The sequence below is a fragment of the Schistocerca gregaria genome, chromosome 5 (genome assembly GCF_023897955.1).
Source record: "Schistocerca gregaria isolate iqSchGreg1 chromosome 5, iqSchGreg1.2, whole genome shotgun sequence".
In the NCBI taxonomy this organism is placed as follows: domain Eukaryota; kingdom Metazoa; phylum Arthropoda; class Insecta; order Orthoptera; family Acrididae; genus Schistocerca; species Schistocerca gregaria.
The window spans coordinates 532,911,856-532,939,836 of NC_064924.1; the positions used below are offsets into that span (position 1 = coordinate 532,911,856).

At 40.5% G+C, this 27,981-nt stretch overlaps 1 protein-coding gene and 1 non-coding gene across 4 annotated transcripts in view; one reads left to right on the forward strand and one right to left on the reverse strand.

The window, feature by feature from the left end:
* LOC126272335 (uncharacterized) overlaps positions 1-21,882 on the forward strand; it is a 115,366-nt gene extending 93,484 nt beyond the window's left edge. Inside the window, exons 4-5 of one of the 3 annotated variants that reach the window (XM_049975118.1) lie at positions 9,025-9,157; positions 21,595-21,882. In XM_049975118.1, coding sequence (XP_049831075.1) covers positions 9,025-9,157 — 133 coding nt within the window. In that variant the 3' untranslated portion in view covers positions 21,595-21,882. Of the gene's footprint in view, positions 1-9,024; positions 9,250-21,594 lie in introns of those variants that run through there. The other 2 variants (XM_049975116.1, XM_049975117.1) reach the window with 2 other exon arrangements.
* Positions 21,883-22,164: 282 nt separating this feature from the next.
* Positions 22,165-22,239, reverse strand: Trnat-ugu (transfer RNA threonine (anticodon UGU)). The gene has a single exon. It is a non-coding gene; the product is annotated as a tRNA-Thr (tRNA).
* Positions 22,240-27,981: the final 5,742 nt, after the last annotated feature.

A 27,981-nucleotide genomic window follows, 5' to 3' on the forward strand; every position in this document is an offset into this window, starting at 1 on the left:
TTACGTCGTGTCGGCGGTTCCATCTCAAAATTCGGTGTACCTAGCCAATTTCTTTCACAATTTCCGAAGTTCCCTGTGTTATTATTTTGTGGCTGTTCCGTATTTCTATGTCCCTCTTCCCATATTGGAGCGTGAGTGTCGTCTGAAATACGTAATTCTTGTATTACCTGTGTCAGCGGAGCTTGTACTTCCTGGATTTCTCTTTGGTGTTGCGTATTAATTTGATTCTGATTTTGTTTGAATTTCCTAATTTGTTCGCTTTTTTCTGTGTCATTAAAGACTACCGGTTTTGTGTCATTCAGATTATCATCTACCTTCGTAGATAAATCATTTAGTTGATCCGAAAGTTCAACTACTTTCTCTGATAATGAACTAATTTCCTCCATGTGTCTTTCTGAACCAATTTTAAGAGTATCTACTGTGTCCTTTAAGTTTTCTTGAGTTTTTGCAAGTTGTGTAACCGAATCGGTAGATGCAACTGAGTCAATCTTAGCTTGAAAGGTTTCATGATTTTCATGAACAATTGTTTGCACTTCTTTTATGGCTGCTTCATGATTCTGTAATGCAATAGGTTGGAAATGCTCACAAATTTGTGTTTTTACGTCATTACAGATTTTTTGACATTTCGATTTAATGTTATGTAACTCAGTAGTTAAATCTTCAAGTGTTTGTTCAAGTGTGGTGTCTAACTTTTGAAGCTTTTGCTGTGTTTGTCTCTGATTTTGTTCCATTGTGTCTAACTGTTGCTGTGTTTGTCTCTGATTTTGTTCCATTGTGTCTAACTCTTTGAAAGTTTGTTCCATTGTGTCTAACTTTTGAAGCTTTTGTCCCATTTGTTGCATTAATTGTAATAACAATGCACTGGTGTCTGAAACATGTTCCTCAGTGCTATTCGGAAATACATTTGAACTAGCAATATTCGCAGTTTGAAAAGCAGAAAATGTGTCTTGACTTATTTGAGAAAACGGTGAGGTCGCAAAACCTGAATCTACAGGATTTGCAAGATTCTGTCCTGTCATCTCGGATTCCTGAGGCAAGCTGATGCCGACCGATCGATCGATAAGGCTTCCCTGTTCACTAATTGTTTCACTGTCTACACCATTGTTTGCAGCCCGCTGCATTTTCCTCTGCACAGTTACCAAATTACTACTTTGAACATTAATTAATTCATTACTCGGTGGCGCTAACACAGTGCTTTCGTCTTCACTGTCATTTCTCAGTTTACTTTGGAGCCTAGTATTACGTTTTCACACGCCATTATTATCACAATATTTCACACGATAACACAGAAAAGCACAATTGGAAGAGCAAAAATAAGAGAACACATTAACGTAGCACTGAAAATAATATCTCGTTAATTGCAAGCGCAGCTGCGAAATACTTGGTGCAAATCTACATGTATGCCACAACTGTTTTACTGTACAACTATGAAAAACTACAACTACAAAGGAAATTGTCTCTATAATTACGAGCTAGTAATAAACAAAAGCTACACTAATTACACAAACTACAAGAAAAAATCGAAGATTCCAGTGAGGTATCCTTGGCTAAGGGTCGACATATGAAACGTCCCCTTAGAAAAATTGTACAAGACTGTGCTTAAACTGACACACAATATTTTCAGCGCAACGCAATCTGACTTTCAAAAATCCCTACAAAAAAATGGCCTTGACTAACATTAACCTATACGTTTCACAAATCGCTTACCTCACAAAAATCTTGGATACTCGAAGTACTGCAATACAGCGAGCGCCACTACTGCCAGCTAAATAAAAGATTCAAACTATGGAAGGCACTAACTACTGCTAGGGATAGTTAGCAAATGAAAGATTGTAATAGAGAACAAAGAATGTATTTGCCTTAATATCATCAAAAGTCATAATATATATAGCAGTTCATGACATCCAGACTTACAATTTTCAAAACTCCGCCATTTCTCTCCCCACATCCACCCTGCTGGCGGCTCACCTCCAACTGCCCAACGCTACGCGCTGTTAACATCCAGCTGCCCAACATTGCAATGGCAGACAACAATGCAAACTAGCCACAGACTGCACACAGCACAGCCAGTGATTTTCATACAGAGCGCTACGTGGCGTTACCAGTAAAAAAACCTAAACAGCTTACTTACACAACTTTACGATAAGGTTATGCTGATGTTACATAGTCTTTTCGTAAATGGTGTGGTCATCTTTGTAACAAGACGTGCAGAAGAAATGTAAACATCTGACACCACATAGATCGACAAATCGATAGTCAAATCGAAACCAGCTGTATTTCGACGGTCATCTTGTCCACTGCACTACAGAACTGTTTGTAGTCGTGTTTCCAAGTTACAATTTTTGAACAGTGACCAAGAGAGCCACGGAAATGGAAACACCGCAACGCATCACAACGAGATTGCCACGCGAGAAGAACAAAGATGACCACAGCATTTACGAAAAGACTATGTAATATCAGCATGACTTTACTGTAAAGTTCTTTTTGTAATGCCATTTAGCTTGAAGATGAGGTATAACCCTCGAAACACGTCGCTAAATAAATAAGTAATACAATAATTGACAAAGTTTGTGACTGGTAGCGGCAATTTAAAAAAACCTTTACATAAGTCTTTTTACGGATTTTGCTACATTTGTGAATGTACACAGTAAGTCTACGATCATTTGTTGTGCCTATCCACAGTAAACGAAAGCTATGAATTGCAATTTAACTAATTTTCTGCTTTAGTTAATTCCAACTGTTATTAAAAGTATGCGATTTAATGTGTTAGAACTACTTAAACCTAACTAACCTAAGGACATTACACAACACCCAGTCATCACGAAGCAGAGAAAATCCCTGACCCCGCCGGGAATAGAACCCGGGAACCCGGGCGTGGGAAGCGAGAACGCCACCGCACGACCACGAGCTGCGGACTAAATATTTCATTGGCGCTCAGCAGTAAATACTTCAGTAAATCACAAGGCTAAATATTTCACTATCAGATGCCTTATGAAGTTCCTTATGACAGCTAACCATCTATCCTAAAGGTCAGGAAGGAGTTTTTAATTATCTTTTCGTGTGGCTAATTCTAACAGTTTGAATACACAATAATCGTTTGATTTTAACTCTTCATACACGGTTGTTTGCTTCTGTATACACTTTCCCATTTTGATATTTTCTTTATTTTTCATGAGAAGGGCAGCACGAATGGTCACAGATTTCTTTAATACGTAGAGAGTGTCACAGAGATACTGCAGGAACTGAACTGAAATGGAGGACTCTTGATGATAGACGTAAACTATCCCGAGAAAGTCTATTAACAAAGTTTTAAGAACCGGCTTTAAATGATTAATCTAGGAATATACTACAACCTCCTACATATTGCTCACAAACGGATCGTGAAAATAAGATAAGAATAATTACTGCACGCACAGAGGCATTCAAACAGCCATTCTCCCTGCGTTCCATATGTGAATGGAACGCCAAGAAACCCTAATAATTGGTACAATGGGACGTGCCCTCCGCCATGCACCTCACCGTGGTTTTCAGGGTATAGATGTAGATGCAGATCGCAATTAATACACTTTGCTGTGCAATTGCGTTTATGCGAGTTTTGTTTTACTGACATCTGGACGTTGAAGACAACGCTTACTAGCATTGCAGCTCAAATAATGTTTATCACATGACTTTTGTGCACGCAAGAAAGTAATAAGGAATGTACAAGGGGTATTCAGCAGTTCAAGAGTGAAACTGAAGTAGGAAAAACTATGTATTTTTACAAAATGAGACTTTTAATATATCTCAATCTAATCCCCACCAATATCAATGCGCATTGAACTAGTTTTTTTATACCCTGTGCAAAGAAGTCTTCATCATATTGTTTGGGCCACTTTCCGACTAATTCTGTGACCGATTCGTCGTAGTTGAACTTTTTTTCACATAACGTCTCGCTGAGTGGACGAAACAAAGCAAATCCGAAAGAGCCAAATCTGGACTATAGAGAGGATGAGACAGTATCTCCCACACACATTTTTTTAATGGCTGCTTGGGTCAGCTGGGTAGATGTGGGAGCGAGCATAGTCGTGTAACAATATCAAGTCTTCATTTTGTGATCTGCGACGTTTTTTAGTCATTTCTGGATTTATTTTTCTCATATGTATGTCTCAGTAGTGGTCACTGTCTAGTGCACGCTGATCTTCAAAATAATCACGGAAGTCGACACCTTGGGCATCACAAAAGACGTTCAAACTGACTTTTATCGCTGATGATTGCGTTGGTGTGTTTCCATTCCATGATTTATCTTTTGGAATCTAGTTCAAAATGGTGGATCCAATTTTCATCACGCGTTAAAATGTTGTCCAGGAAAGGGTCGTTTTCATTTCATAACTTTGGTTAAAGTCTGTACGCACTTTGACTCTTGTTCCCTTGCGTTGTGTTATTCTTCCGGGACCCACCTTGCATTTGGTTTTTTATACTTGAGCTTATTACTGATAATGAACTGTCTCAACACTTACTGTAACTGCTTTTGGTATATGTTCGACTGCAATACGTCGATGTTCACGAATAATGCCTCCAATGCAGATTTCAAAGGATTGCCGAATGGTTAATTTTTAAAGCAGAAAGCGCTACAGAAGGGTATGCGTTTGCGTCTATGGCTGGAGTCGAAAGCTTATTGACCGTACAGCTGCCGCTAACTCTTCAGAATGAAGCTTGAAATTGCTGAATCTCGATAAAAGCAACGCGACTTTCCGTACGGTTTGTGTCGCTGTTGCGGCTAGGTCTTACCGCGTTAATCTGCAGGTGATGATTGAAGTGGCTCGAGAGTCAGTCATTGGTTTCGTACTAGCAACTTGCATCTGCCTCTATGCTCAAATAAGCCGGACTACTGCCTAAGTCGCCCGCTCATCAAGTCTACTAGAAGGAGCGCCCGTCTGGGGAGACGCTCGCCTGAAGAAATCGTCACATGATGGCTCCTGGATGGGAGCAATTTTGTGCCATCTGGTTTGTAAGAAGAAGGCTCTGGTCTCTGCGTTTTACTGTTACCACATAACTTTGATTGACTGAACGATAAATATCCCGAGAGCCATCTAGTAAGAAAATGTCTTGGACACTGGCCTACTTCTCTTACTCTCATTTCAGGTGGCTAACCAGTAACAAGCTTCGGAACACTCGGCACTGAAAAACTGTGTCCTACTCTCTTTTTTCGTCGATGGCCAATGAGGATGGACCTCTTATAAGCACAGCCATGTTTCTCTCCCCCATTTATAAATTACTTATATTACCCAACGACAGCAGTTTTCACGTTTTCACATTTTGTCTTTAATAGCCCAACTTAGCGGCTGTATCCCACAACTTCTGTTGTGTCCTAAACTTTGTTATCCCTCGTTCCACTCTCAGATGTTATCTTTAGCTGTGTGTGCATTTCGACAAAACATGACCCTCTACAAGTCCGATCACAATAACATTCTTCTGAGAAATTGCCAAAAACGAAATACACCCTCCTTCCACACAAAAGTAATTAAAAACAGATTCCTTTGTCTTGTGACTTTCAGAATACGGCACCCAGAGTGGTGTCCCTCAGAGCACGGAAAGTATGATCACTTGAGGAGGAACCTCACCCGTGAGTTTGCGGGCTTTCTGCAAATGCGGCTGATTCCTATTTCACTTCCTGGCTTTTATGACTACAATGTCCGTTCGCTCGCTTACAGCTCAACGCAAGATGCTTTCATGAAGGCTACTTAGGTGGAAAAGTATTCAGTAAGAAAACTATAAGCTACGTTACTTAAGTAATGGCATCACTGGTACTGACATATGTTTCACTTATTTGCTCCGATTTTATTTGTATTTTTATTCTGGCTTTTGCATCGGTTATGGGACAGTCTGGGAAAAAATAACAACAGAGCAGAAAATCTCTTCTGGTTTAACCATACATTTTGTTGTTGAACAAAATAATGCATGAGGTACAGAAGAAAAAGATAAATTAAGAACTCTATTTGCCGAGCTCTTAGGTATGCGTAATTCGTGAAATCAAGTTCTCTCTCCAACATACAAGCAATTTAAAATATTGGATAAATATTTCCGTCTCAAAATAAATTTAGTGTAATCGTTAGTCCTGTCAAAGCTTCATTACTGTAATGCAATTCAACCAGCACAGATGTGAAAAAATAGGCTAGCGATGAACGCATGCCTAAGACACGTGTTCAACATTTGTTGGATCATATCGGTCCTCCCTATACTCAGACAGGCAGCGTCATTATGACATGCTGTGTTTCCATATCAGATCGGATATTTCCAGCACCTTGGCTATAGCTTTGCACAGCACTAATTCTTTAATTCACCTCCTCCTCCATTTCAGCCATACAACAGTGGAAAACAATTTCACTGTATCCTGTATCACTTTCAAGAAGTGATTAAAGTCTTATCTTTCATCGTCGGCTTAACTACGCTCTCAGTGCTTTTGTCACGCCCTTCTGTTTCTGTTTTCTTATTTTCATCAAAATTACTAATCGTACCCTACTATTTCTCGTTTTCCCTCCGACCAATCAACTTCTCGGCATTCATTCGTTCTGGTCGGTTGTCATATGTTCCTATTAGATGTGAGTATGCACATTCCACAAGAACGTAATGAGGAAATTGCTTAAATTTAATAAGACAGACATCTCTCGAATTCCACTTATTCATTACTATACATATCGACATTATTATTTATTGCTATTATTATTATTATTATCATTATATTTTGCACATGTGTCATGTAAATTGTAATGTTTACTCAAGGAAGAAATCTGGTTACATGCAAAAGAGAACCTGAAGGCCTTAAATAAATGCATTAATAAAGAAATAAATAATAAATAAGTTTTCGAAACAGTGCAGACAACATGGTTGACTCCACACGTATTTCAACTGATGATGAAAATTACAAATGGACTAAGCGAATAGTCATTAAGTCCAAACTCATACTAAAACGTGTAAGGACTGCTAATTCTGAATCTAGAGCGGAATGCATTTTAACTTATTAGCTATTTGAAGTGGTGCATTCTATTTCACTTAATACTTGAGGACATGAAATATTTCTGGAGCAATAATTTTAGTTTTACCGCTAGCGGGAACAAACCCACAAGAGACGTTATGAATGTTCAAAGAAGACTCCCACCACACAGAATTCCCTCCTTTCCATTAGAGAGGAGGGAATTATTCTGGTGTGTGGGAATCTTCTGTGGGTTGCAGTCTTGGGCTTATAAACAGAAATACGAAAATACTCTAAAATAACTGAAAGATCAATCGAATCGAATCTTTTTCCTTAACTGGAGCGCGGTGTAGCCGCGTGGTGTTTGGCGCCTTATTACGGTTAGCGCGGCTCTCCCCCCCCCCCCTCCCCCCCTCCCTCGGGCATGGGGGTGTGTGTTAGTTTAAGTTAGATTACGTAGTGTTTAAGCTTAGGGACCGATGACCTCAGCAGTTTGGTCCCAAAGGATCTTATCACAGATTTCCAAAATCGCTTTACTGCAACGCATCCATCGACGTAGATAAGAGGAATCTGCAGACAGGCATAACTTCCAAACTCTTAAGATCAGAGTAGGTAGCGAAGAGATCACAGGTATAGAGTGACTGATGAGGAACTGCTTCCTCAATTTGTGTCAGTGGATATGACCACAGCACACCGAAGTATAACATAGCACTCGGAATTGAAGTTGCAATGCTACTGCGCACAAAATTGTTGGCTTTCCCAGGGATCGAACACAAAGCAAAAGAGATCAGAAGCTTTCCTACTGTAGATTAAGAACTAGGTAGAGGAGAAATCAGAAAATAAGAATGCATATTTAGTTACTGTTTACACTGATGAGCCAGAACATTAAGTCCAGCTACTTAATAGCATGTTGATCAATCTATGGAATGCATACAGTAGAGATTCTGCCTGGCATGGATTCAAAAAATCCTAGGTAGACTTCTAGAGGTATGTGGCAACAGGCATATAGGTGCAGGTCACGCAATTCCTTCAAATTACGGGTCGGTGGTTTGTGGGCACAGAGATGGTTGCCGATTGCGGACCAGATGTGTTCTATGTGGTTGATATGAACGGAAATTGCTAGCCAAGACATCAGCACGAGTTCACAGTCATACTTTTCAAACCAGTATAGTACAATTCAGCCTCGTGGCAGGAAGTATTGTTTTGCAGGAAGATGCCATCGCCGTCGGGGAAGACGTCTAGCAGGTGGTCTGCAGCAATCTACAGGTAGTGCACAACTGTCACGTTGCCTGCCACAAATCCTGTAGGAGCCCCGGTTATGTCCACTACAGCATAATACCGCCCCTACTGGGCAGCTTCCGTAGCGCGGTGATGTTTCGCGCAGCCACTTGCCAGGGTAATAGTGCATCCAGACACTACCATCGATATGGGTTAACGAGAAACCTGATTGGTCCAACTGGGCGACACGTTCCATTGATCCACTGCACAGTCTCTACGAAGCCGTACCCACTGCACTCGTGTTTGACGATATCGTTGGCGCAACGTGAAAACACTTCGGTGTCGTCTGCTGCAGAGAACCGTGTTCGACGTTGTGTTTCCTGGAGCACTTGTGCATGCCCCAGCATTGTACTCTGTCATCAGATTGCCGCCTGTCCTGCTTTACAGAGCGGGTAAGCCACCGACGTCCTCGTTCTGTAGTGAGGAGTGGCGTCCATCACGTGGTCACTTACTCGCAGTTCCGCCGTCACTGAACTGCTTTCCATAGATGCTCACGACAGTGGCACCCAGACAACGGACTAGCTTACCCGTTTCCGAGATGCTCCTTCCCAGGCACCGGGCCATAACAATCTGCTTTTTGTCAGAGTCAGTGGACATCACCGTTTGCGGCTCGCGCTGTGGTTAGAGTGATGTGCTATTCGTCTGAGCTCCACTTACACACATTCTTTGGCACATCACGAGCCCGCAATACCACTAGGCGGCGGGAAGCGGTCATAATGTTTTGGCTCATCATTGTATATGAGCTCTTTGCTTTTACTTAGCTGACCTGTTACCGTGGTACATGTGTCTGTGTGCAGGAAGACCAGCGGTTCGCCTCCCTGCCCGTGCCCTGGGGAAGATGGCGGCAAGCAACGCTCCCGAAAACGCAGTCGCAGCCGCAGCAGAGTCCGACGCGATCTCAGCGTCTCGACCTTCGAAACTGACGACTGAGTAACAGCCACGACCACGTCTGCACAATTGTCGTTTTTGTCTGACCACTCCCAATTCTGAATTCTGAAATATAAAGCTCGTTCTCTAGCAGATGCACTCGTCATTTCATTTTCAGCTCAACCGCTTTACCATTAATATTACCACAACTCTGTATTGGGAACCGGTAGATATACACTCACAGACAAACCAGGACGCACCACGAAGGGATTATCCTAAAGGGGTGAAAATTGTAAGATGTGATGTCCATGTACGGACAGGACAATTTCAGAAAAATCTGATGATGTATTCAAGAGAAAGAGCTTCATAGAACTAGTCAGTCGTGCATCGGTCTACCCCTCTCTCATACACCAGGTGATCAAAAAGTCTGTATAAATTTGAAAACTTAATAAACTACGGAATAATGTAGATAGAGAGGTAAAAATGAACACACATGCTTAGAACAAAAAGAAAAATTGCTAGAAGCGTGAAAGATCCTTTTGCGCGCATCGTTTGGTGGTGATCGTGTGCTCAGCCGCCACTTTCGTCATGCTTGGTCTCCCAGGTCCCCAGACCTCAGTCCGTGCTTTGGGGTCACCTGAAGTCGCCAATGTATTGTGATCGACCGACATCTCTAGGGATGCTGAAAGACAACATCCGACGCCAATGCGTCATCTGTCGGACATTTTGTGAACTTTTGTAGTTTTTTGGTTCTTATAAAACCCTATGTCATTCCAAGCATATGTGTCAATTTGTGCCTCTCTATATACATTATTCCGCGATTTATTCAGTTATCAAATGTATACTGACTTTTTGATCACCTGGTATAAGTAGTTATTAGGCTGGCATTGATTGATACAGTTGTTGGATGTGCTCCTGAAGCATATCGTGCAAAATTCTGTTCAATTGGCGCGTTAGATCGTCAGAATCCCGAGCTGGTTCTGGGGCCCTGCCTGTTATACTCCAAACGTTCTCAAGAATTAGGCGGCCTTGCTAGCCAAGTTAGAGTTTGGGAAGCATGAAGACAAGCGGTAGAAACTCTCGCGGAATGCAGGCGGGCATTCTCTTGCTGAAATGTAAGCTCAGGATGGCCTGTGATGAAGCGCAACAAAACTGGGCGTAGAATATCGTAAACGTACCGCTGTGCTGTGGAGGTGCCGCTGATGACAACCAAAGAGGTCCTGCTATGAGAAGAATTGGCGCCCTAGACCATGACTCCTGGTTGTCGGGTCGCACAGTGAGCGACAGTCGTGTTGGTATCCTGGGGCGTCTCCAGACACGTTTTCCTGGTCGGCGAGACTAAGTTAGAAGTGGGACTGGTCGCAAAAGACAGTCCTACTGCAGCGAATGAGATTCGAGGCCGAAGACATGTCTGGAGCGCTGGGATACCATCCCGACTATCGGCCGCAGTACTGCTTGCATAAGGGCCAACGCTTTATTGAGTTGCTCAATTTGTGAGACTTTCTCTTGAACAAATCATCCATTTTTTCTGAAATTTTAATTATTTGTTTCTCTGTACATGTACATCATATCTACCGCTTCCATTCCGTTCGGATAATTACTTCGTAGTGTGTCCTTTTTTGTCTTACAGTCTATGTAGAAGCTAACAGTAGAATTATGTGAACTTGATTTGGAGCTGTTGTGGTATTACAGAGTAAACGTGTGGTTTGATTTTGCAGTATCTCACTAAATGAGGTACATAGGAGCATTAAATAGCATGGGGAGTGTGTATAAAGAACGAGAAAAAATGGGAAAAATTAACCACTCGCATGCTACAACGTTCTCTCTCTGTCGGCCTTTCTTGGCAGTTTTTCTATTTCCAATGGCTACGTATCCAGTGTTAGATTTAGAGGGGGGACCCAAATAAACCGGAATTTCTTTCTAGAAAGCATATACTTTATTGTTTTCAAATACAACCTTAATCTCCTTCGAAGTACTCTCCATTAGCATTAATACACTTGTCCAAACGTTCATTCCAGTGTTCGAAGCACCTTTTAAATTCGTCCTCTTTGATACCTGCTGGCACTTACATGACACTGCGTTTTACGTCTTCCACATCCGCAAAACGCTTCCCTCTCAAGTCTCTTTTCATCCTCGGGAACAGGAAGAAGTCCGAGGGTGCTAAATCCGGCGAACAGGGCGCGTGGGTCAAGGTAGTCGTCTTCATTGAGGCCAAAAACTGGCAAACGCTGAGAGTACTTTATTGCAGTAACTTGTTGAGCAACACCATCGTCCTTCATTTAGGGGGAAGTCGTTTTCGGTCAGAAATGCGTAATACCATGGGGTATCCATCTGTGGATCTCTACAGGATTCTATTTGGATACCTGCATATACAGGCTACACCCTCGCAGGAAATTTATTTCTGTATTAAATTTGTGGTTATCAACCAGCTACAGTTTGTAGACAACAGAAAACTCATAAATTTCAACACCTTATTCGTCTGGGTAAAGGTCTTATACAAGACTTTCTAGCTTACTGTATTTGGGTGGCCTATGTGCCCAGAGTCCCAGGTGTCACGGTTTTAATCCGAATGAGTATGATGATTGCAGTAATAGTGTAATGTGCTTTTCTGTTTTGTTATTGTGGCTGATGATGATGATGTTGATGATGATAATGACGATAATGAGGGAGAAGGGAGAAGATGAAACCCAGTGCTGGAACATAACCAACTTACCTTGAATGGTGCCAAGAGACTGTTAAGTTTAACATCCTCATCAGACAAACCGAGCACTTCAATGGTGTTATAAGCCGGTATTTTGTAAGGTGCTGTGGATACGTTCGAAATTTAATGCAGGATTTTACGCAGTTATTTTCAGTGAGAGTTCCATCTCACTATTGCCCATTAGCAATTCCAGCTATGGAGGCAGACCAGAATACAAAATCAGGAAGGATCACATTCAATACTCATTTCTCATAATGAGATAGTGTACATAGATCTCTGACCAACGACAACAGGTTTACAACAAAAAATTATTTTCTTTACTCAAACGCTTTTTTCTGTGCTGAGAAACATGGTATAAATTCAGTTAACCATATGCTTGGTGTACTAATTTTGTGGAATATTACGATGTTTCGTTAGAGTCAACAACAGGAATAAAATTATGAAGTGGTCTTGGAGAAGTGACTGTGGTAATTATACAGGGAGAGAATCAAGTCTGATTACTGAATGAATTACGAACGTTACTGTCAATTATTGTTGTTTAATCTTGATGCAAGCAGAGAAGTTTGTTTAATAGAAATGTTTGAAGGATAACTGTTTTGGGGAAATGAATATTATGACTGGTGTTGTGTGTTTGACCACGATTTGGTCTCCTGTACCAACATTTTCGTCTCAGAGCAACATCTAGACCCAACATCCTCAATCATTTGCTGAATATATCAGTACTCCAGTCTCGATGTTCACATGCAGTTTTTGCCCTGTACGACTCCTTCTAGAAGCATAGAATTTCTTTTATGATGTCTCAATTCACATCGTATGATATTGTCGCCTTTTTTTAGCCAGAGTTTTCCACATTATTCTTTCCTCACTAATTCTGCATAGAACGTCCTCATATCTTACCAGTCCACTTAATTTTCAACTTTCTTTTATAGTACTCTGTATCAAATGCTTTTGTTCTCTTTTTTCCATTTTTCAACAGCCTATGACTCAGTTACACACAAGGTTGCGCTCCAAATGCACATTCTGTGAAATTTATTCCTCAAATTAAGGCCAATATTTGATACCAGCAAATTAATTGTAGCAAGAAATACCATCTTTAGTTGTACTGGTCTGAATCTTATACTCTCCTTGATTCATCTGCAATCCGTTTCTATCTTTCAAGATGGCAGATGGCAGAATTTCTTCACTTCATTTTCTTCATGCTCTCCACTTTTGATGTTAAGTTTATTGATTATCACACTTCTAATACTGCACATTACTCTCTTCTTTCTTTGGGTTACTCTCACTTCATTTTCTGTACACATTAGTCTCGTTCTTCCATTCAACAGGTCTTGTAACTGCTACACAGATTCACTGAGGAAAACAATGCTGTCAGCAAAGTTTATATCGAATATCCTTTTACCCGAAATTTTAGTCTCCACAACTCAACGTTTATTTCAGTAATTGCTTCTTCTCTATGCCCATGTTGAACAGCGAGAGAGAAAGACTGAATCTCTGTGCTATATTTTTTTTTTAAATTCGAATATTTCTCTCTTGGTCTTTTAGTCTTATTGCTATATCTCTGTTATTTAACATATTGCGTGTTACCGGTCCTTTCTCTAAGTGTACAACTATGTCTTATGATTTCGTGTATCTTCCTTCATTTTTCATTTTTCGAACGCTTTTTCTAGATCAATCTCGTTTTTCGTTAAGTCTTACTTACATAATGAAGAGTAACATCAGAACAGTCACTTCTGTGGATTTATCTTTCCTAAATCCAAAATTATTAGCTAACTGAATATCAGTTTTTTTTCGTTCTTCTGTATATCGTTCTGTTCAGAAACTTGGTTGAATGTCCAGTAAAGCTGACTGTCCGATAGTTCTCGCATTTATAGCCCTTGCTGTCTTTGGGGTTGTTTGGATGCTGTTTTAGCGGAAGTCTGAAGGTATATCCGCAGTTTCAAATGTCATGTATAACTTCAGTAGTCTGGCCCAGGCGTGAATGTGTGTTGCTGTCCAGTTGAAAATTACAGAGAATGAACAAGGAAAGTTTGTGTTTCCAAGGTGTATGTCTCTTCTTTTTATTTCTTTTCGAACGGGATTCTGAAACTTTCGACTCCAGTATAACAAATGGACAAGTACATTTTAAAGTGACAAGTTCTCACTTCTTGGAATGTGTATCCGAAAGGAGTGCGTTCCAAAAATTGCCTTGTCCATCCTCGACTCTTTCCAGCAGATTATAAGTGATCTGGGCTATTTTTTTTAGCAAAAGGCAAAGCATGGTGTCTCCGCTATGTGTTTTAATGTCGTTAGCTCTGGCCGAAAGTGGAAGCTAATGTCATGCGAATAAAGTGACCCAGTGCGATTACTTGTTCAAATAACAAACCAAATGAACACGTTAACTTGTTTGTCACATTTGTAAGTGTAATTTTTGGAAACAGTCCCTAAAGTTATGTAAGTCTGTTAAATTATTTTATGTAGTATGAGTAGTCTGAAGAAAAGAAATAGAAATCGAGTTAAAATGAAACATCAAGTTTACTGTTACCACTCACTGTTTATTTTTCTCCACAACGCGTTTCAAAGACTTAGACCACGATCATCAGGTGGATTTACAATTGTTAGTGTGACGTGTGTATGTGTGTTGTGGCCCGATTTTTTTGAGGAACTTGTGGCACTATCTAGTGGAGAAACAAAACACTATTTTGGAACATGGTTTTGTGTATCTTTTGACAGAAAACTAAACGTATGTCTAACTGTAAAAATAAAATAAGGAAAATAGAGTACCTCCAGTGGTCACATTTTCCTTTCACTGTTGCAACACATCACATGCATGCAGTCACATTGTTTAAACAAATATGGCGTCTGGAAACTATTAGGTGCAAGGATCATATAGCAGATGAGAGACATTATCACAAAGTAAAAGGAATATACATCGTAACAGCATTCTGATAGAATAAATTTTAAAGAATTTTGGAAATCTTTGTTGTAAGGTGTTGAATACATGCATTGGAATAAATATTTCAGGTGGTATATAAATTCGATTTTGTCAAGTTAATATAGCTTAAACTTCATACTCGTTTATATAATCAGGTGATATTTTACAAACCTTAAGTGCAATAATTATGTTAGCTACAGTGGTAAAGTTATACACAAATAACAATTTTGGTTGAGATCCACAGATAGATATGAAATATTGGAGGCAGAGGGAGAGGAAAATAAAGAGAATGTGAAAGGAAGAGAGAGGGTGGGAGGAATGATTGGATGAGAGCAAACTTCCGAAAGCAGGGCTTTCTTAAGATTGTATTTGTTACATGTAATAACTGACTAAAGGTTAGGGGTAATACGTTGGTTAGTGCTTTAAAACATGCAAATGGATGTACAATTGTGATTGATTACTACTAGTGGCTGCCATGCATTTCTGCGTAGTCAGCAAGATATCTGGCAATTTGGGACTTGTAGACATCTGTGTGTGTGCGTTGTCTCCAACCATCTCATGTTTGACTGAGTTAATATAAATGCTTGTATGTACATGTATTCAGTCAGAAAGGTCACAAGGTAGTCGAAAATGATCAAGTTACAAACGGAAAAAAATGTGAACAAAATACATGCTAAATAGGCAAGACTGTGATAGATGAGAGTTCCAAATAAATAGGAATTCAGAACTTAAACAGTATACTAACACCAGAAAGTGAGAGTTTGTGTGTGTTGTAATCTGACAGTGGATATCAGCTACTGGAGGAGTACAATTATTTCCATTAGGCTAGACAATTGATGTAAACCTTATCTGCTCTAGTCTAAATATTCTACAGATACAAAGATTACTGGTGATCCATGTAATCAACATTTCTCTACACACCATATCAGCTTCTAGAAAACTAGTGTAAACAGCTACCCAGTAGTTGACACCTCTTTCCTTAACATCAATATCATTTACGAAAATTAATTAAAACTGTTTGCAAGCATGATTAAATACCTAGATCAATTATAAAATGCAAAAAGGGAACCCACAAGCTGTTATTCACAAGCTTACAAGAGTATCTGACTGAGAATGCATAACTATGTGATCCATCTTGCAAAGCATCATTAAGGCTCAAGCTTGAACACATCATCAGGTGCTGAGTTGTCTCTGACCTTGCTAAATAGCGATATGCGCTCAACTTAGCACAGTCCCCCATTACATAATCGTGGCGTCACTTCCAGTTACGTCTACTAAATGTGGAAGAAATCTTTACTCATCTTAAACTTGGCTGACTAATCAAACATACAAATCTTAGTGCAGTCACATAGATGTCACAAACATGGCGCCTTCCTTCCATCCCTCCTAATTTCTCCTCGCTGCATCTGCGTAACGTGTCTCCTGATCCTACCTCAATAACGGAATACAGATATTGATTTTGAACTGACTGGCATACTATTGACCATGTATGTAAAATTTACATTGAATAATATCAAAAGAAAATAATACATTTACAAATAAAGTCTTAAGTAAGGTAACACATCCATTAACATTTTATGTTTGTATGAAAAAAACTGGTAAAAAATATGCAGTAACTTTGCGTTGGAAACAAAGACAATTAACAAAACAGAGATTATTGTCAATTAACATGTAGAAATTACATACGATAAAATTCTCCGTCTCATGTGCTCCAGAAATTTTCATGTAGTTTAAGTAGCTTTATAAAAATTTCTGTCAGTTACAGACGTTAATCACATTACCCAGGCAGTCCATTCCAACATAAAAATCACTCTTATATGTGCAAAAATGGCGCCTACCTCTCCTAACAATCGGTAAGGCACGCTAAGTCATAACTATAACGCATTTACTAAAGTTTCACTGTACACATATCTCTGGTACGCAAACATATGAACATATGGAACAGAAATAAAATGTTGCAGTCAGTTTCTTTCGCCTCAGCATCTACTGTTAATAAATCGACTTTCAGCTGCCAATTGGCCTGCCAGACTGACATTATCCACCTGCTGGTTTCACCTGTTTAATCACTAACTTCCTAATTCTTCGTTTCGGTATATACGAGTATACTGATATTGTGTCTTAGCAGTGGGTTATTTTGCAATGCCTTCTTCTTCCATCTTGACTAATAAATGAAGTTTCGTGACTCGGCGTGACTCCCGTCCTAGTAGCAAACAGTTTCAGATCGAAAACACCAATACCTCAGACTGCTTTACTTTTGTGATGTCTTAGCTCTTCAGATGTGTGCACTAGCTAATTACATTTAGTACTGTTATTAATCTCTTCACTTTCATACCTCGTGCTTTACTCCACCCTCACTGTTTCTCCTTCTCTTCATCTTCTTTCTTTCTACTCTTTGTCTTTGTTTTCTTTTCTTTCTTCTTCCTCTCTGCCTTCTTCCTTCTCTTCTTCTTTCTTTTCTTTTTGCTGTTCTACTTATTTCTTCTCTTGTTCTTCACCTTCTTTCTTCTCCTTCTCTTCTTTATCATCACTAATACTTGTTTCAGAGTTTGTAGCTCACTTTTTGCTCCACCTATCATTTCAGCAGTAGTTGCCTCCAATATACGTTGACCAGTGTCAGTTAATAGCATCTAGTCTGTTATGTCTTGCTCGCAATTCAATTACTGGCTTGTTCTGATCTGCTTCTACTTTACCTTGTCCTGCTTTCATCTTTGCTTCTACTATTTTACTGTAACTTGCTTTCATTGTATCTGATATCTTATTGTAAATGCAGTTACTTCTTTCATCATTTCCAATAACTGACTCAACATATAGTTGATGAAGAATTCTTAAGCTGGCTGATTTTACTGTAGCATTCATCTCAGATGAAGACGTTTCAATCTCAATTGTTCCTCTTGCTCCTGCTTCTTCTTGGACATTGTTTTCTCTATCCATTTGTTCAAATATTTCTTGTACTAATGCTTAATCGGTACCTCTTTTCTGAAGACTGTTGAACTGGTCTAAACAGAAGCTATTTTCGTTGTTACAGTAACAATGTGATTCACCACAATCGTAAGGTAGAACGATGATATCCAATCTTGTAACATGGGCAATTAACCTGATAAAAGATGCTATCCCTGTTGCAGAGAATTCAAGCATGAATGGGTACAGGTGGTCTGCGATAACATTCACATTGCCCACAACTGGCATGGTGGCTTAGATTACTGCCACAAATCCCATGAAAGCTGGCTGAATTATTCCAACGACCTAACATGCCCCCCCCCCACCAGCGAGGGTCTGTGGTGCATTGCATGTTTAGACCAGCTGCTTGCCCGGGTGACAGTATATCCACACATGACATCGACCTGATACAACAAGAAATGTTCTTCATCCAACAAAAAATATTTTTCGTACAACTAGGCAACACATTCTATTGATAAACGACCAGTCTATATCTACATCTTCATGTACATACATACTCTGCAAGTGATCGTATGATGTGTGTCGGCGGATGTCTTGTACCACTACTGGTCACTTCCTTTTCTGTTCCACATGCAAATAGAGAGAGAAAAAAAATCACGCTGTATATGACTTTACGTGAGTCCTTATTTCTCTAACCATCCCAGCCACTACTCGAAATGTATGTTTATGTCAGCGAAATCGTTCTGGAGTCAGCTTCATATCCCACTTCTCTAAATTTTCTCAATAGTACTCCACGAAAAGAAGATTGTGTTCCTTCCAGGGATTCGCATTTGCCTTCATGAAGCAGGTCTATAATGCTTGCTCTTTGATCAAACGGATCAGTAACAAATGTAGCAGCCTGCCTCTTTATTGTTTCAATGAATTCCTTTATCTCGACCTTCTAGCGATCCCAAACACTCGAGCAGTACTCAAGAATGGGTCGCACTATAATCTGATACACGAACGATGGTGGTTCGCGCAGCTCTAGACACATAGTAGAATTGTATTGTTGCCAGCTGGAAGTGACGATTGCGGTAAACACATATACGTGCCCTGCGCTTGAAAAAAAAGCATGTATACAGCATATTACGTCTCTCGCTTGCTTTTACTGAATTTGTCGCTTACCACCACCATCAGCTGGGGCAGCTCGCAACAAATGAAATAAAAAATCACTAACTCGTTACGTTTAATGCTCGTATTGGCGATGACATCCACAGAAGAGCACTGAAAAAACTACTGAACACTCACTGGTTGTCGGAGATTGTGTGACGTAGATGTGCAGAATATGCTAAACTCAACCGCCATCGTTCGTGACTCCAACTACAATGTGCTATGTGGCGTTCCTTTACAAATGAACCACACTTTATTAAAATTCTCCCACTTAACTGAAGTCGATCATTCGCTCACCTTACTAACGCCCTTACATGCTTATACTATTTCATATCGCTTTACAAAGTTATGCCCAGGTATGTAATCGACATGGCTGTATCAACCAGTACAATAGTAATGCTGTATTTGAAAATTACGGTTTTTTTTGTTACTCATTTGCATCAACTTACATTTTTCTGAATTTAGAGCGAGCTGACATACATGAAACTACAAATTTTGTCTAAGTCATCTCGTATTCTCCAAGGGTCAGTCAAGAACAACATCTTCCTGTACACCACAGCATCATAAGCAAACAGCATCAGATTGCTGCTCACTCTGTCCGTCAGATCATTTATGTATATAGAGAATAAGAGCAGTCGCTGTCCGACAGATCATTTATGTATATACAGAATAAGAGCAGTCCTATCACTTTTCCCTGGGGCACTCCTGACAAAACCTTACCCTCATATGATTTGACTGTTGAGGACAATGTACTGTGTTCTATTACTTAAGAAGCCTTCAAACCTTCTCACATCTGGGAATGTATTCCATATGCTATTACCTTCGTTAGTAGTCTGTACTGCGGCACTGCGTCAAATGCTTTCTGGCAACCTAGGAATATGGAATATGCCTGTTGCCCTTCATCCACGGTTCCCAGTCTCGACGATACCGTGACCAGATGTAGATGTCGTGTGCATCAGAGAACCACGTTCCACTGTGTGTGCCGACTCTGTCATCATATGTGCCACAGATAACCGTCTAGTCTGCTATACAGAATACGTAAGCCTCGGACTTACACACACTGTCGCTAATTCGTAGTCCATAGATGCATTCCACAGATGCTCACGACAGCAGCACGCAAACAGCCGATTAGCTAAGCTATTTCCGAGATGCTCCTTCCCAGGCACTGTACCGCAACAGTCTGCCCTTTTTCGAACGTAATGGATTTTTTAGTTTGGGTCTCGTTCGTTGCTAGAGAGTTCTTCCCATCTGTTCTGCTAATGTACACTACTGGCCATTAAAATTGCTACACCACGAAGATGACGTGCTACAGACGCGAAATTTAACTGACAGGAAGACGATGCTGTGATGTGCAAATGATTAGCTTTTCAGAGCATTCACACAAAGTTGGCGACGGTGGCGACACTTACAACGTGCTGACATGAGCAAAGTTTCCAACCGATTTCTCATACACAAACAGCAGTTGACCGGCGTTGCCTGGTGAAACGTTGTTGTGATGTCTCGTGTGAGGAGGAGAAATGCGTACCATCACGTTTCCGACTTTGATAAAGGTCGGATTGTAGCCTATCCCGATTGCGGTTTATCGTTGCGACATTGCTGCTCGTGTTAGTCGAGATCCAATGACTGTTAGCAGAATATGGAATCGGTGGGTTCAGGAGAGTAATACGGAACGCCGTACTGGATCCCAATGGCCTCGTATCACTGGCAATCGAGATGACAGGCATCTTATCCGAGTGGCTGTAACGGATCGTGCAGCCACGTCTCGATCCCTGAGTCAACAGATGGGGACGTTTGCAAGACAACAACCATCTGCACGAACAGTTCGACGACGTTTGCAGCAGCATGGACTATCGCTCGGAGTCCATGGCTGCGGTTACCCTTGACGCTGCATCACAGATAGGAGCGCCTGGAGTGGTGTACGCAACGACGAACCTGGGTGCACGAATGGTAAAACGTAATTTTTTCGGATGAATCCAGGTCCTGTTTACAGCATCATGATGATCGCATCCGTGTTTGGCGACATGGCGGTGAACGCACACTGGAAACGTGTATTCGTCATCGCCAGACTGGCGTATGACCCGGCGTGATGGTATGGGGTGCCATTGGTTACACGTCTCGGTCACCTCTTGTTCGCATTTACGGCACTTTGAACAGTGCATGTTACATTTCAGATGTGTTACGACCAGTGGCTCTACCCTTCATTCGATCCCTGCGAAACGCTACATTTTAGCAGGATAATGCACGGCCTCATGTTGCAGATCCTGTACGGGCCTTTCTGGATACCGAAAATGTTCGACTGCTGCCCTGGCCAGCACATCCTCCAGACCTCTCACCAATTGTAAACGTCTGGTCAATGGTGGTCGAGCAACTGGCTCGTCACAATACGCCAATCACTACTCTTGATGAACTGTGGTGTCGTGTTGAAGCTGCTTGGGTAGCTGTATCTGTAGACGCTATACAAGCTCTGTTTGACTCAATGCCCAGGCGAATCGGGGCAGCTATTACGGCTAGAGGTGGTTGTTCTGGGTACTGATTTATCAGGATCTATGCACCCAAACTGCTTGAAAATGTAATCACATGTCTGTTCTAGTATATATTTGTCCAATGAATACCCGTTTATCATCTGCATTTCTCCTTGGTGTAGCTATTTTAATGGCCAGTAGTGTATTTTCCTTACCTTGTCACGTCCGCACATACCCTCTAGTGGCTATCAGTCTCGCTTTGTAGGCATCCAGTCTCGCTGTGTACAGCGGCCATAATGTTATGGCTCATCGCTGTGTGCGAGCACTTTGGTTTTCGTCAGCTGTCGTACTACTGTAGAACATGTATGTGTCTGTGCAGGAAAAATAATAACAGCGTTTCGCTCAACTGCCCTTCGTGCCCTGCCTGCGTGACCGCTGGGGAGGAAGGCAGCAACAAGCCTCTCGCCGAGAACATCGCCAGCGCCAGACTCAGCCGCGCGCGCAGCCGTAGCCGCAGCCGCAGCCGCACGCGCAGCCGCAGCCGCAGCCGCAGTAGGGTCAGCTTCTGAAGCTGGAGACCGAGCCCCGGTCGGTCCCATTTATGGATCACTCTATTTTTGCTTGACCACGCCAACTTCTGAAATATAACGCTCTTATTTACCAAACACTCTTGTAATTTTATTTTTAGCGAGACCGATGGGCCAGGTGTGCTACCTAAGAAATAATAATTTCAATATGAAAAATAGTATTCAACTGATTTGAGCGTCTGACGTGGCAGTGCGAGTAATTATAACCAATAAAGTTAATAGTGGCAGTACTTGCACTGCTCCAGCTGCTGCCACTAATAGTGATATTAGCAACTAAAATAATAATAAATGATGACTAACTGAAACCCTCAGCTGCCGACAGGTGGTGTTGATATATCTCGATGTGGACCGCTAAAAATTTGTGTCCCGACCGGGACTCGAACCCGGGATCTCCTGCTTACATGGCAGACGCTCTAGCCATCTGAGCCAGCGAAGACACAGATGAATAGCGCAACTGCAGGGACTTAACCCCTGCACGCTTCCCGCGAGACTCTCACACCTGTCGGTAGCTGAGGGTTTCAGTTACTCATCATTTATTCCAGGGAAAAGCTGCACGGTTATCAACAGTATTCTGTTCTTTCGAGAACAGTTACTGTCTTCATATATATACTTAAAAGGCTACCCAGCCATTGACCTTCGTCTGTGCGAATGCGCACAGGTTGCCCAAACTCTTACGGGAATCGCCAAAGCGTGCTCGAGTAATGAGTGAATGGGCAAATGTCTATAAGGTACATTACATATGTAGAATTGTGGACACTTGGAAATGTGAGTTTCACGCGAAGCGTGCAAGAGATAAGTCCCTGCAGTCGCGCCATTCATCTGCGTCCTCGCTGGCTCAGATGGATAGAGCGTCTGCCATGTAAGCAGGAGATCCCGGGTTCGAGTCCCGGTCGGGGTACACATCTTCAGCTGTCTACATCGAGGTATATCAACAACACCCGTCGGCAGCTGAGGGTTCCAGTTAGTCATCATTTATTCCAGGGAAAAGCTGCACGGTCATCATCAGTATTCTGTTCTTTCGAGAACAGTTACTGTCTTCATAAAATAATAATAACGCGGCGGCGCTGTTCCTCCCGTCCCTTTACGACGAACCTGCAGATACTTGTGAACATCGTCTCAGTAGATTGTCAGTAGGGACGCCGAGCGAAACCTGCCGTACTTCGGCGTGAACCAGGCTGCAATTAAACTCACTAATCTACGTTTCAGGAGAAAGTTTTCACACAAAGGAAAGGTTGCAAATTTTGTCATCAATTAATATATTCTGAAACTTAGGCGAACAAGTATCACTGCCAAGCCCGTGCTAGTCTTAACACAGTCACTCATAATCCCTTTCACTCATGTTAGCAAGTTTATGGTGTTGCATTTCCCGAAAATGTAATAGCTACAAAAATACGGATTGTTTTTGATTGAGAGTGCTCGACAAATATTAAGTCTGTCGGTACCTAATGCAGTCACAGTTTTTAGCCACCGACCTGCACAATGCGCCACTCGGAATATGTCTTTTCTTGTCACAAAATTCACTTAAAAATTCCGAAATTTCTACACACCCTAAGTCTTTTCTACCAGTAAAGAAAGGCAGGCGAAGAATATTGCTTTACCATTGGTCAGTTTACTCAACAGCCAATAGCAAAACAACATTATCCCGCGGTAGTCCTCGCTTTTCATCAATAACCAATCGCAAAATAGTAAACTTAATGACTGCACTTTTTACCGACGAAATTATCTAATATGCTGAAGTATCGTTTATGCATAAAGTTATTTACTGTTGTTATTTATACCTAATTAACTTTCCCTTTACCATAAACTTACTTTACAAATCTATTCTACAAAAATCCCCTTTGTCCACATCTATACTTCTTCGAAATGTTCCCACTACATAACTCGTGAAACAGTTATCTTCATATTAACCTTAAACCACACTCACGCATCATACATACTGCTAAAACACATTTGACATACGCAAAAAGACATAATAACACTTTATGGAAATACTAAAACAGTTTATGAAAAACATTCTATTACTTTAGTGCACTGTAGTGGGCACAATCGAAACTAAATCACAGTCCCCTATCCAATACTGTCCTCTATGGGCTGATACATAAACTATGTGCGCATCGAGCCTCGCTTCACCATCTGTCACTATCGAGCTCTGAGACACATATCCCACTTAGCCGCCTCCAAGGCAGGGTCAGTACACGGCGCTACGCCTCAATAACAATAATGACAGAAATGAAAATAATGATAGTGGCAGGTATAAAAGAATTTGTAAGTATATAAAATAGATCTTTTTAAATATGGCGAGTTGTGGTTAAGGGAAATTTATGTAGACTGCATCAGCTAAGAATACTGGGAAATGAGAAAGATCTGATTGGAGGTAAGGATTTACAAGGGTAGCAAGTGCATACAGGGTAATCCTTATTGTTGCTATAAGTAAATATGGCATTAACTGCCTTATGAAGCTGGAGATGTTATTCCGTTTTCTCATATATGCAGGACGTTATTCTAGAGTTAGGTTCCTGCTGTAGGGAGAATTTCAAGAAAGTGACTCAAGGACTGAGTGGCACGTAAAGGATTTTGCTGTGATGGGAATGGGGGAATGGGTGTTTTGCCATGTTGTTCAGACAAGAGTGTTACGACCGAGGAGAGATATGAGGGATAGCGTTCTTCGATAAGACTCTACAGAAGACAGAGGGTATGGAAATCTCTGGCCTTGCATTCACGCAGCCAGGATAGCTGTGTGTATGATGGTGAATATGATCAAAGAGTCGAACGTAACAGATACAACAGTCACTAGCATTCATAACCTGTTCCAGAAGCCCAGAGATTTCTCAAGAAGTGCCTTTCAGGATAATATCACTGAAATAAATAATTGCAAATATAAGTGTTTGTACAGGTTTCCTTTTCAGAACAAGAGGGAAGAGGTTTTTACATTTTGTTGGGCACGGAGAGATGCTGATGCCTTCTTGTATATTGTACTTACGTGCTCAGCCCAGTTTAGATATTCGTCTACTATTACTCCCGGACTCTTTGCTGAAGAAGAGAAGTTGATATTACAGAGTAAGCTTGTGGTTTGGTTTTGCAGTACCTAACTAACAGAAGGAAATCGGAGAGATTGTATAAAGAACGAGCATCGCAGAAATGAAGACTCAATTACATCCCTTGTGTCCTAGGACAATAATGTGGCCTTTTTCTATTTTCTCTTTCTGTCTTTCTTGACACTATCTCCATTTTCCAGTGATTGGATATCCAGTCCTACATTTCACAGTAAGTGAGAGCTAGTGAATGACTTTAAAGCAGTCCAGCATTTTCCCAGGCATTTGTCTACAATATGAATGACATCCAGAAAGATGTATGAGGAAAAATGTATGTATATATGGTGTTCAAAAAATTGTACAATATCCATCCCTGTAAGAATTGAAAAAGGTCTGTTCTCAAACCCAAATCTCAGTGAGTTTTGCGCTGAACTTAATAATGTCTGGTGATGAAAATGTAAAAAAATTAAATAATTATTTAGTTTTATTCATTGCCATTTTATAACATATTCCTGAGCAACATCATTTTCCATTTACGGAGAAAGTATTTTTTGGTCAGAAACCAGCAATACGTATAACATGAGGTATTCACCTACAGATCGCAGAAGCATGCTTCTTAGGTATCTGTGTATACTGGCTACAGCCTTACAATCAGCTCCCGTTTGTAGGCAACAATGAACTTGTAAATTTCAATGTCTTATTGGTGTGGCTAAACGTCTGGTGCTAGACTTTATAGCTGATGGCATCTGGTTAGCTTGGAGCTTATAGTCCTAGGTGTAACTGTTTTAAAGTAAGTGATTATGACAAGTGCAATAATACTGTTGTGTTGTGATTTGTTGTTGTTGTAGTTTCTGATGATGACGATCTGAAGTTGAAAGGACAAGATAAAACTCAGTCCTGGCACATAACCATCTCATCTTGAATAATACCAAGGGAACTGCTACGCTTAACTGCCCTACGAGACACTCCAATCACTTCATAATGTTACATGTCCTTATGTAAGACATTGCAGAGACCGTTTAAATCTAGTGGACGATTCAGACATGGGATTTTACACAGCTACCTAAGTGGGGGTGCCTCCACATTAGTGTGAATTAGCAATTTTCCCTAGGAGGATGACCAAAAATAATTCCAGGAAGAATTATCTTCAATACGAATTACTCAGGGTGAGATGGACTACACTGAAATTGCAGCCACAAAACTGAACAATAACAAAGGATTTACAACACAAAACAATTTTTAAGACATTCGCTTACTTCTGGAATGAGGAAGGTAGCATTAAATTGACTCAACTACATATCTAATGTACAGATTGTGTGGCATATTGTCATATTCCATTGTAGTCGGCAACAGGAATAAAATCCTGATGTGGTGTTGGTAAAATCACACTGGTAATGCACAGGGGGAGAATTAAGTTCCATTACTGACTGAATTATGGGCGTTTCTATTAATTGTTGTTTAACTCTTGACGCATACAGGGAAGTAAGTTTAACGGAAGTGTTTAAAACATAAACTTAGGCAATCAGTTAATGGTTTTTAGTTACAAAGAAAGCAAAATAAATGGCGGTTTTAAATGAAATAAGACGGCTATTACAGAAAAGGCGAAAGGTCCAAACAAATCATAATCAGAGTGATACAAAACCAATATTTATTACTTGAACTGTACTTTTCGCTAGCGCTAAATCGCTGTTACAGTAACTGCTGCTGGATCCTTACCCTTCGCTAAATCAACTGCTACATTCGCTTTAGTAAAATATTACGCCCAAAAAGCTGCTTCTTCAGCAAGCTTTTTGTAAACTGTGTGGACTCAATAAATGGATACAATCATTTACTCATACTCACCATAAGTATAGTGAGGAAAATTTAATGACATTAATCACATGGTATGCATAAATTGAGAATTAAAGTTGAAAATGTACCAGTATGCATAAACTGAGAATTACATTGTAGTGTCTATAGTTAATTTACATGAACGATAATGAATACAAAGCGAATTTTTTTAGCGTTCTGTTTTGCTAGCACACAACCTCCAAAAGGCAAATTGAAACAGGGAAAGGAAACGTTAGCTATGAGTCTTAATATCCATTTTCGAGATTCTTCTAGGTGGATGCGAAGTTAGCCGTATCCAATTATCGGTTCAACAAAGTTTCGTCTGGAAGTTTTCTGTTCTCATTGTATTAGACTAAATGTTTTAGCTAACTGGAGTTGCAGTTTATTCTACAGGTCCGTCTTGATGACATAAACTTTTGCACTTCACTATTACCGGTTTCGACTACTGCCGTCTTCAGATCTGTTACAAACAAATACAGTGTTCATCCAACTAAGTTCAGCTTGCCGATGCTAAATCTACAAAAAGCCCGGTGCTACATAATAAAAATGAAAAGTGCTTTCATGATTAACAGTCAGTTGTAGTTCCTTACACTGTTACAAACTAGTTTTATATTGTCCTATTATATTAAAACATTTCCTACAACATAATGTTAATTCAGAATTTCTGATCATTGAAACAGTAATTCTCGCTACGGTAATTGACAGCAATGTTTTTGTCAGTACCGCAACAGTTCGTGCTTCGCACATGATGTATTTGTTACTATTTTACTTGTGTGACCAGCGATGTGACTTCTTGTCTTACTGACGTCAGCAGTAGCTGCAGTAAGGTGCTGCCTGATCTATGCTCATTTCCCATAATAATCTACTACAAATAATGGTGGCCGTCAGTATTCATTTTCAAAGTACTTTCTTTGGAAATTATTACATACAAAATCTTGCTCCTGGAGGGCTCTCATTGCAGAATAAAAATTTCAAAGTATCCACAGGATTCCAGTGGACTGGATTTGAGGTAATAATAAAAGTAATGCAAATCTGTCTTACGAAACATTAGAGATGTATTATAACTGAACGATTCCATTTTAACAAATAAACAGAAAGTGTTGTACGTTTCTCTGCACTAAGTTGGTACTACGTCAATTTAATTCTGTGCCTGACACCCATGTTGCTCGCTCAAGCACCCAACAGTCACCACACTGCATTTTAACTAAACTTAATTAGGATTACACCTAAATTATCTTTATTTATAAAAATACATATGCCTTGCTTATTGGCAATAGGAATCTAACTTGAAGGTTAAGCTGCACATGGAAATGAGTA